The sequence below is a fragment of the Dendrobates tinctorius genome, unplaced genomic scaffold, assembly GCF_039654945.1.
Source record: "Dendrobates tinctorius isolate UK_male_01 unplaced genomic scaffold, ASM3965494v1 ptg000406l, whole genome shotgun sequence".
Taxonomy (NCBI): Eukaryota; Metazoa; Chordata; class Amphibia; order Anura; family Dendrobatidae; genus Dendrobates; species Dendrobates tinctorius.
Genome location: NW_027362071.1, coordinates 573,873 through 585,256, shown reverse-complemented (window position 1 = coordinate 585,256; position 11,384 = coordinate 573,873). Strand labels below are relative to the sequence as shown.

At 42.2% G+C, this 11,384-nt stretch overlaps 1 protein-coding gene across 1 annotated transcript; it reads right to left on the bottom strand.

Annotated features, from left to right (window-relative positions):
• Window positions 1–7,560: 7,560 nt before the first annotated feature.
• On the bottom strand, window positions 7,561–11,047 carry LOC141076449 (uncharacterized). The gene is made up of 2 exons (XM_073563902.1): window positions 9,446–11,047; window positions 7,561–8,773 (listed from the first exon to the last, which is right to left on the bottom strand). Exons 1-2 carry the CDS (start codon window positions 10,929–10,931, stop codon window positions 7,860–7,862), a joined length of 2,400 nt encoding a protein of 799 aa, XP_073420003.1. The 5' UTR covers window positions 10,932–11,047; the 3' UTR covers window positions 7,561–7,859.
• Window positions 11,048–11,384: the final 337 nt, after the last annotated feature.

Sequence of the window (11,384 nt, the reverse complement as noted above, 5' to 3'; positions counted from 1 at the left end):
TCTGGATGGCGCCAAACAAGAGCTGTCAACAATGTCGGGTCCGCAGGAGTGGTATGTGCAGATGGACATTCGCCCTTTCCCACCTAATGCCCGAAAATGGGTGGAGAGGCCGGAGAGGGCCCCACCCTGGAATGGGAGGAGCCCAGAAACAGAGTACCTGGCAGAGGAAAATCTCTTACCTGTGTTGAAGGAACCTAGGAGGCCGCCGGGATCTGGACCTCAACATTAGGAACATCTCTCCCCTTCGCAGGCATCAGTGACTGCACTAGCAGTGCCTCAACCAAGAAGACGTGCCGTGCTGGAGTCACAAGAGGAAGAACAGCTCCAGCGACAGCAGGAGTCCGTGCGGGAACTACGGCGGGAGGCGGAACCTTTGTCTCCGGAGCCAGTTCCACAACAGTGGGGACCGGAAGCGGTGGCCAACTCCGAGGAGCCAAGGCTGGAAGAGCAGGCCGTGCCGGAACCAACGTGCCCGGAAGCTGTTCCCGTCGTACCGCCGGAGATGGAACACAAGTGCACCCCGGAAACAAGTACCGGCAGTGACCGCGAGCTGACGGAGACCACCTGACCGGAGGAGGACGTCGCTGCCATGTCTGAGGGTGCTGCTGACATCCGTGAAAAGGAGGAAGCGGAGCCGGAAGAAACCCCCGCCTCCCGCATGAGGCAGTACGTGCAGGAGAAGAGGGCCAGCCTGAGCGGGACAGCGAGATCGCTAGCCGTGAGTGAGCCTTCACCCCATCGCGCAACGGGTCACACAGCCCCTGCACCATCACTTTCCCGGGGCAATGCCGACACTAGGCCCAAGACCCACGCCACCTTGCCCCCGCACTCCTGTCAGGTTTTTTTTGGTGGAAAATGATCCCATTGGAGAAGATGCGGATCCATGTGCAGAGGCAATCGATGGCGCCTCTGCTCCTGACCATGCTTATCACCCCGGAGACTTTTCAGCTCGTGCCAGGGCATCAAGTGGAAAAACCGCACAGGATGCACGCCACTGAACTGAGTGTGCTTTTCCCTTTAAGTGCACGTTGCACATTTCAGGGACTCTTCCACGTCCCCTCAGGGTAAGGGAACCCTGCTGCGCTCTAGAAAAGAGCTGAAGACTGTGCTCCCCTCAAAGGAAGGCACCTTTTTGTAAGAAGTTTTTATATATGGACCTGTGCATTATCATACTAAAAAGTGGACATTATTGCTCTCCCTGTGTGGAGTATCCTTGTAAAATAAAAGAGTTTGATATATTAATATAGATGCTAATTTAAAACAAGGTATATTTATGTTTTGCAGGAAAATGTAGTATTGTTGTTCCATTGTCGGGGACAATGGTTTAAGGAAGGGGGTATGTAAGAGGGACAGGGCCTAGCCCTGTAAATGTTGTTGCTACTAGTTACCTGTATATGATTGCCATATTTGCATGTGTCATGTATATTTAAATGTGACATATTTACGTATCTGTGTATTATATATGTTAGGGACAGTGCAGTTAGGGAAAAGGACACTAGATGGAGGCACTGAGTACACTGCATAATGAAGCATAGTTGTAGGACACTTTAGAGGTTAATTGTAGGAGTGGTAGCTGGGAATTAGCTGGACAGATTTCCTGGTTTTAGTCAGTCGGGGGTAGACCCCTGGTGTGGCTCAGATGGTCCTGTGCCTGAGCTGCATAACTGCCACACAGTGTGAGAAGTGGAATCCCTAGCCATCCAAAGTAGATGTGGGAGAATTGAGCAGAGCAAAGAAAAGTGAAGTGTATGGTATCTGAAGCAACATAGTGAAGAAGTCACTTATGAAGTGTCAGCAGAAGTCTGGGTGCTGAAGAAGTAGTCGAGTGGACCACCAGCGAGTGCTTGGGCTGGATATCCAAATGGGGGTGGACGACCTAGTACATGGTTTTTTCCGTGTCTAGACTGAAGTCAGTTCCAGGGAGATAGGTTGAAGTGCTGTTTTCACCGGGCTCCTCATCCCGTTGTAACTTTGTGTTCCATTCTGGTGTAGCAGAAGAAGCTAGGGAAAGCTGAAGAAAATGTATTGCTATTACTGTATCAAGTGTCCTAAAGGTGTATTGGATGTGCTGTGTCCTGAAGAGAATAAATCTTTATTGTTTGAAGTTATGCTGGGCTCTGCCTCCAGTCCATTGAACTCCAGGAAGAATGTGGGACGCACCAGGGAAGAAGCAGCAAACAGCACAGTGAGTTTGGAATGTGCTGATGTGTCTACCCCCCGGCTGTATTATTACACTGTTACACTCCTCAAAACCACTTTGATTGCTGCAGATGACCAATTTTTTTCTTTTATTAAAAATAAACTTGGCTTCAAGAGACCTAGCAATTAAAAAATGTGTAAGGCATGTGTTAAGGGACGGGGAAGTGGAAATGCTGATGAATGTGCACGCAGAAATTGATGACGTGGGGCAGGTGTGACTATTCCTGTTGCTGGAGCACAAGAAGCACTCCCATCCATGACACATGGGATCCTGTCCCACTTTGCCAAAAGGCACAGTTCACCACTTCTGAAGTCAGAGCAGTGCGAACAGGTGTTTGTTGGATAGCAGATAATGCATCCAGCAGGCTTGGCAGCACCACCCAGTCTTCCATATGGCTCAGTCTCACCAGCCTAAAGTCTGGATCATTTAATCCTCACCCTGATCCTCCTTCCTCCCATCATGTTGAGTCCCATTAGAATAGTGATCCCACACTAGGACCCTCCAAGGAGCTCTTTACCCCAACATTTCTTGATTGTGGCTTCTCAACCTGCATGCTGCAAGAGGGACATGAGGACTTTCTGTTTAGTGATGCACAAACCTTAGAGCAGCCACGGCCACAAGATGATGATGGAGGGGAACAACAAATTTGGGATAAGGAGGAAGATGATGATGAGACACAGTTGTCACTAAGTCTTGCTGTTAAGTCACAGAAACCAGGGTGCGGTGGTGGAAAGCGAGGTGGTGAAGTACAAAGTCACCGATCCAACCTGGGAAGCTGGAATGCAGGGCTAGGCCAGTAGTACTGAGGGGTAGAGATCGGCAGCACCAAAACAGGCAGGAAGAGGCAGTGGGGTGACCAGAGGGAGAACGCAGGCAACTGTTCTGCAGAGCCCTGATACTCCTGAATTTCTCCATCAAAGAGTTAGGTGTTCCCCAGTCTGGGACTTTTTTTAAAGCGAGTTCTGAGACAAACAAAATGGCCATTTGAAACCTGTTCCCTGAAAAGATCAGCAAGGGCTTGACCACTAAGAATCTAACCACCACCAGCATGATCAGGCAAATATAATCTAGGCACCTGACTTGGTGGGCCAAACGCCTGGGTCCACGATTGGGGCCATTAGATGACACCACTGCCTCTTCCCCTGTGCTAGGTGCTTCCCAATCCCCTGTCGAAAACACTGGCGCAGATGGCTCCTGCCCTGCACATTCTGACTTACCATCACCAGGCATTTCCAAATCCTTACGCTAACACAGTCTTGAAATTAGTACATGATAGGGCAAAAAAAAAGTCTATTCAGGAAATATATGTACACAACCCCAGAACATGGCTAGAGGTACAAACGATACATCGCCAAAAAGATTTCAAAGATTAAAATAATCTTTATTGATGAAACATGATAAAAATGTAAGATTAAAAACGTGTATAACAAATCAAGCTAACGGAACATGAAGGAGTGCACACACTGGCTTAATAACAGGTAAGTACTATTGCAATGAAGCACAGCTGCTGTATGAATCAATAAATCCGTGGTAAAATGAAAAACAATAAATACAAATATAATATGCCTAAATAATAATACTTATGTGGGAACAAAGTGCAGACTGCAAGAAAATTTTTTCTCTATGTGAGATTAAGTGTGAGAACTAAAGGACTATAATAGTCCTACAAAATTATAAATTATTGTACTCCAAAAACCACAATAAAAGGGCATACAAATGATGCTCAGTATACATTGCCAGACAAAATCAAGCAAGAATAGAAAATGGAAAAAATGTTTTTCCCTTTTAGAAATAAAGTGCTTATGTTCACACAAAAAAAACAATGCTGGTTATGCGGCATACAGGAAAGAAGCAAACAGCGTGAGAGGTAAGTACCTAAAGTGCTTCAATATTTTTCCCTTTGAAATAGAGTGCTTTAGTGCACACAAAAATTACAATGCTGGCTCTGCGGCATAAAGTAAAAAAGCAGCAAGCATAATATGGTTTGTACCTCAAGGTGTTTCGGTGCAGGGAGACTGCAGGTGTGCGCTCCAACCCCGACAGCGCCGTTTCGCTTAAATGCTTCTTTCCTGTATGCCGAATAACCAGCATTGTATTTTTGTGTGAACATAAACACTTTATTTCTAAAAGGGAAAAACATTTTTTCCATTTTCTATTCTTGCTTGATTTTGTCTGGCAATGTATACTGAGCATCATTTGTATGCCCTTTTATTGTGGTTTTTGGAGTACAATAATTTATAATTTTGTAGGACTATTATAGTCCTTTAGTTCTCACACTTAATCTCACATAGAGAAAAAATGTTCTTGCACTCTGCACTTTGTTCTCACATAAGTATTATTATTTAGGTATATTATATTTGTATTTATTGCTTTTCATTTTACCACGGATTTATTGATTCATACAGCAGCTGTGCTTCATTGCAATAGTACTTACCTGTTATTAAGCCAGTGTGTGCACTCCTTCATGTTCCGTTAGCTTGATTTGATTTGTTATACATGTTTTTAATCTTACATTTTTATCATGTTTCATCAATAAAGATTAATTTAATCTTTGAAATCTTTTTGGCGATGTATCGTTTGTACCTCTAGCCATTTTCTGGAGGTTGTGTACATATATTTCCAAATCCTTGTCCAAGCACAGCGCTCAGCTGTCCCTATCTCAGGCCTTGTAATGAAAATGAAAGTTCCCAACCACCCACCCACAGGCCTAAATGCTAAACGGGCACATTTCCAGGCTGCTTGCCGCGGAAATGTCATTTAGGCTGGTAGACACGGAGGATTTACTTCGACTCATGGCGGCAGCCATCCCACGGTACTGTGTCCCCAACAGTCAATTTTTCTCCCAATGTGGGGTCTCTGTCTTGTACCTGCACATGTCCAGGAACATCACCCGTGCCCTTGCCAACACACCTATTGGAATTGATTACTTAACCACCGACACGAGGACAAGTGCTTGTGGCCAGGCTTGCTACATTTCCCTGACAGCACACTGGGTGAACAGTGTGGAGGCTGCGGCCGAGTCACACTCTGGCATGGCACATGTGCACCCGCCACCAAGGATTGCTGGCCTGACTTCTAGTAGGGTTTCCTACACATCCTTCAGCAGTTCCTGCACCCCCTCCTGCTCCTCCTCATCCTCCATCTCTGATGTGCTAGCTCAGAGCATGTCGTCCACATCAGCCGGAAGCTGGAAGCTCTGCAGCCTCAACGAAGCTGCAACAGGCTCTGCTGAAGCTCATTAGGAGACAAACCGCACACCGCAACAGAGTTACTTAAAGGAATAACAGACCAGATAGATCTGTGGTTTTTGCCGCTGACAACCAGACATGGTCTTGTGTGATAATGGCGTAACCTGGTGGCGGCTGTGAAGCTTGGCAAGCTCACACACGTACCATGCTTAGCACATGTGCTCAACTTGGTAGTTCAGCAGTTTCTGAAAACATACACAGATTTTCTAGAGCGTCTGGTCAAGGAGCACTGCGTTAGCGCCCATTTCCTCAAGTCTGCTACAGCTGCAGCAGCGCATGCAAGTGCCATCTCACCAACTGGTGTGTGATGTCACCAAGTGCAGGAACTCCACGTTGCACATGCTGGCAAGACATTGTGAGTAGAAGAGGCCAGTGGTTGAGTACCAGCTCCAACACGCCCATTGGTATTCTGGTCAGCCTCCCCACATAACAACAGAAGAGTGGCCATGGATGTCTGATATTTTTGGTTATCCAAGACTCCACAAAGATGGTGATCAGCGATGATGCCATAGTCAGCGCAACCATCCTGCGTCTGTGCCTACTTAAACAGTCTCTGCTCACAATTAAACAAAACTTTGCATGCAGATCAAGTGGGGATGGAGGAGACATAACACAGAGACTGTAGCCAGCCCAGCCTCATCTTATCTACTCATCATGGATTGTGCAACGAGACTGAGGAGAAGGAAAAGGGGGAACAGATGCTGGTGGCTAACACTACAGAGGCTAAGACACTAAAAATGTCCTTAAGATCAATTTTTGGCACTTCAAACACAATAATACACTTAGGGGTAAAAAAGAATTCACTAATTATCCCCAAAAGAAGCGAACCAACACACCATATATATAAAAAATATTATTTTATTGAATATCAAAAATATTCCAATTTTAATAAAAATTACAGACTACATAATACCTTACTCATAACATACCCCAACGGGGAAAAATGCACAGACCATGAACACGGATAAATAATCCTTCTGTTAATAATCATAATATTCCTGTACAATTCATGGAATAAGGCAACAAGACCAATATTATAATAATCCTAAATAGGAATCAATCTAACCTTGCCGTTATAAGACGCCACTAAGTTTTATAGTATGCAATCATAAGTCTCACTCTAAATATAAAAATTCAGGGTAATAAGAAATCCTATGAGGTTATAGAGATACGACATAATACCAGCACCATATAAAGCCGTCATATCGACAAAATCGGGGAGGATTAATCTAACCCCGCTGTGAAAAGCACCGATACAACATGGGCTAAAATAAACTTAGGACACATAAAATGACAAGGTAGAAGAGCTATCAAACTGATAATTACCTTAGACCGGATTATGCAGGTGTAAATAATCCTGTGCACAGATCCCCGCGCCCCGACGCGCGTTTCGCCCTCTAGCTTCTTCCGGGAGCGTACCAAATCTAGATTAGGGGCTTCTCTTTATATCCACAGACGGCCAATCAATAAGCTGAATCCCTCATCATGTGACCCCATACTTCCGGGAGTGCGCAGTGTAGTGTCCGACGTGATAAAATAATCTAAGTGCACAGAAGACATTACGGCGCATGCACCAGTCCGACACACTCCGGCACGATAAACCTACTTCCTGAACATGCGCTGAATGACCCACACGTGCATCCATGTGGATCATTGTGGCAGCGCTGCAAGAAGTACACGGAGTGCCGACCATGCATGCGCACTATCTTCTAAAAGTGACTACCCAAAAAAGGGGGGACATAAATTATTATAACAATAGACATTACCACATACCAATAATAAAAATTCCATTTTTATATATTCAAATAATAGTGCTTATAATAAATAATTACTTTAAAGTAATAAGTGCATGTGCCAAAAGTAACAAATAACTCTATTATTATTAGTGAAATACCTATTAATACATACTAATTAATTCCAATCAAAAGTATTATTAAAAAAATTTATAAAAATAAGTGATAAATTTAATAGTGCCTATAAATATATGGCCGATAACAAAACAACATATATTTTAAAAATACAAGTCCATAGATTACAATCCATACATAATATAATACATATAATTCAAATAATTCAAATATGCATCTATCATTCTATAATACATATAACCTCGATAGCTTTATTATCAATATTAAGACACTTATTCTTTATTATTAAATTCTTGATCTTTAATTCATTCTTGATAAGAACTTCTGAAGACACAGCTACTCCAAACAACCACATCAGAGAGCAGCAAAAGAATGGCTCGATATCCATACACTGGAACAATGAGAATGAACAATTTTAATAATAAAATAAAATAAAATAAAAAGAACCCCACCCCTAAAAAGGAAAACCTCTCAGTAGACACGCTAACCAAATGGAAGTACCCCAAGCTTATTGAAAAAGAACACTCAATGAACATGTTAAATTTAAAGAAATGCCCCGAAACCAAAGGATTCATTAAGTCCATCCGGGCTCAAACTGCCCAGACGGTAGATCCATCTACTTTCAATTTGCAATAGAGTTTTAGTAAGATCACCCCCTCTGACCCCCAAAACTACTTGATCTATGGCCTGTATCTTCAGGCCTTTTGCATTGCATTCATGTGACATTTTGAAATGTCTTTGAAGGGGTTTAAGAGAGGTAAAGTCCTCATTGTTTCTAGCTTTTTCAATGTCTCTAACATGTTCCCTAGTTCTTACCTTGAGCTCCCTTGTGGTCATTCCTATGTAGATTTTTCCACAAGGGCATTTGGCATGATAGATGACTCCAGAAGAATTACAACTCAGGTGTTTTCTTATATCGAAAGTGCGTGATCCATCATGATTAGAAAAAGAGACCGATTTCACATGATTCCGACATCCCTTACACAAGCCGCAGGGAAAGAAGCCAGGCGTCCCAGACTTGGATTTTTCTTTTCTCGGTTCGAAGTGGCTGTGGACTAAAGTGTCTCTCAAATTTGCCGATCTCTTGGCTACAAAGGAAGGTTGAGCCGGAAGAATCTTGCGTAACACAGGGTCCACCATTAAAACACCCCAATGATTTCGCACAATACCTCTTAGATCGTCCCATTTGTTGCTAAAAGTGCTGATAAACCGAATTTGATTGCTCTGTTCTCCTTTATTTCTAGAAGAGGTTCCATATAAAAGATTATTTCTTGTAGTTTTAGTTGCTCTCAAATAGCCTCTCTTTATCATCTTTTTACTATATCCCCTATCCAGGAATCTTCTTGTTAGGTCCACAGCTTGTCGTTCAAAACTCTCCTCCTTTGAACAAATTCTTCTCGCACGTAAAAATTGACCTATTGGAATGCCCCGAATAGTGGAACCTGGATGTGCTGAATCTGCAACCAAAAAAGAATTAGTTGAGGTGCTTTTACGAAAAATATCCGTATTCAAAAAGCCCTTAGAATCCACTGTCACTTTAATATCCAAAAAATCGATTTCTCTACCAAAACGAAAAGTCAGCTTAATGTTTTTATTGTTGTTATTTAGATGTTCCATGAGTTGATGCAGTTCTTGTACGGGGCCATCCCATATGAATAGAATATCATCGATGTATCTCATCCAGTTGTGAACATGGTTCAACTCCTGGATGAGATCACCTTGAAACATCTCTCGTTCCCATGCCCCTAAAAATAAGTTCGCATAAGAGGGGGCACAACAGGCCCCCATTGCTGTTCCTTGCAATTGCAAATACATCCTCTTGTTAAAAATAAACACATTGTGCGTGAGGATGTATTCTAACAAGGTCATAATCAACTCAACCAATGATGTTTCCAGCGGACTGGAATCCAGAAAAAACCTGACCGCAGCCAAGCCATCCTGATGCCGTATTGAAGTGTACAGGGTCTCCACGTCAGCAGTTACAATGACCATGTCCTCATCTAATGACAATTGGTCCAACCTTTGTAAAGCCGACGTGGTGTCCTTAATATACGATGGTAGATCACATACCAAGGGTTTCAAAAAATGATCCACAATTAATCCAATAAGCTCACATGGTCCATCATTACCTGCCACTATCGGGCGGCCAGGGGGATCCACAATACTTTTATGTATCTTCGGTATTAGGTAAAATGTTGGTAACTTAGGATGACTATTCCGAATCCGATCCAATAACTTCTTGGCAATTATACCCTGTGCCAAAGCCTTATCCAAGATATCTATTAAAAGGTTCTGGAAAGAGGATAGGGGGTTGAAAGTTAATCTCTGGTAACAACTGGTGTCATTCAAAAGTTTATTGGCCTGTCTCTCATATAGATTTATTGGCCAAATAACCAGATTTCCCCCTTTATCCGCCGGCTTAAAAACTACATCATCCCAAGATTTCAAATCTGTTAAAGCCGCTTGTTCTCGTTTAGATAAATTGGACACACCTCCCTGTTTCTGAGCCAATTTTGCAATATCAGAAGAGACAAGTTTTGTAAACACTTCTACCGCCGGACAAAGCCCCAAGGATGGAAATGTTTTGCATTGTGTAAACAAATGATTGGGAATCATATTCACCTCAATAGCTGCAGTATTCTCTTCTTGTAATGAGACTAATGTCTCAATCGCCTCCTTTTCTGCCTCCGTATATCCCGATTCCTGATTAGATTTATTTGCATGTAATCTTTTTAAAATCAATTTTCTAGAGAAGAGATGGACATCCTTCACCGATTCGAACGGGTCTAAACGATTAGAGGGAGAAAACGATAAACCACGTTCCAATACCGATTGCTGATCAGTAGTTAAGAGATGATCAGAGAGATTAATTACCTGATAACGATCCCTTGAATCACGTCCTCTCTGCGCCTTTTGAAACATGTCCGGAAATCTCTTCTTCTCTCCAATCCTTGTGTGTGAATCACGGTGAATTTCCACATCACTAGTGGCGACATTACTACCAGCTTCGGATACATTAGACACGCTAGAAACATTCGATTGTGTTCTCATTCTTTTTCTTCGATTATTTTTTAATCCATTGAACTGCCATCTATATATTTTATTTGCATCATAATCATCTACATCCCGTTGGTACTTCTTGAGTTTCTCTTGGCAAACCTTCTCCTCCCATTTGGAGATATCCATATCAAGGTCTTTCGACCACTTAGTAAACTGGTCATTAGACATATCCTTCATTAATAATCTAGATAAATTGTCCAATTCATTATCAATCTCCAGTAACGACATCGTGTTATTATCGATCAAAATTTGTATGAATTCCAAAGAGCATTTAGATGCTGCTGTTGTCCATCTTGTAATAAAATCATTATTTCCAAGATCATACGTCGGATATAGTTGGACCCGCAGGCCCCTAGGAATAATCTTTTTTTCAAAATAGTTTTCTAATGACGATCGATTCCACCATAATTTAGTCTTCCGTTGTAAAGCATGTCTATATTTATGCATGAGATCTTTAATCTCATGAGAGGTATCCTGCGAAACCACCGGGGCGTTACGAGAAAATATATCTGTAGCCTTAGAACGCCAGGCATTCTCCCTGGCTTTTAAATCCATAATGTCGGACAATCTGTTTAGAAACAACAGCAATACAAGATCAAGACACTAAAAATGTCCTTAAGATCAATTTTTGGCACTTCAAACACAATAATACACTTAGGGGTAAAAAAGAATTCACTAATTATCCCCAAAAGAAGCGAACCAACACACCATATATATAAAAAATATTATTTTATTGAATATCAAAAATATTCCAATTTTAATAAAAATTACAGACTACATAATACCTTACTCATAACATACCCCAACGGGGAAAAATGCACAGACCATGAACACGGATAAATAATCCTTCTGTTAATAATCATAATATTCCTGTACAATTCATGGAATAAGGCAACAAGACCAATATTATAATAATCCTAAATAGGAATCAATCTAACCTTGCCGTTATAAGACGCCACTAAGTTTTATAGTATGCAATCATAAGTCTCACTCTAAATATAAAAATTC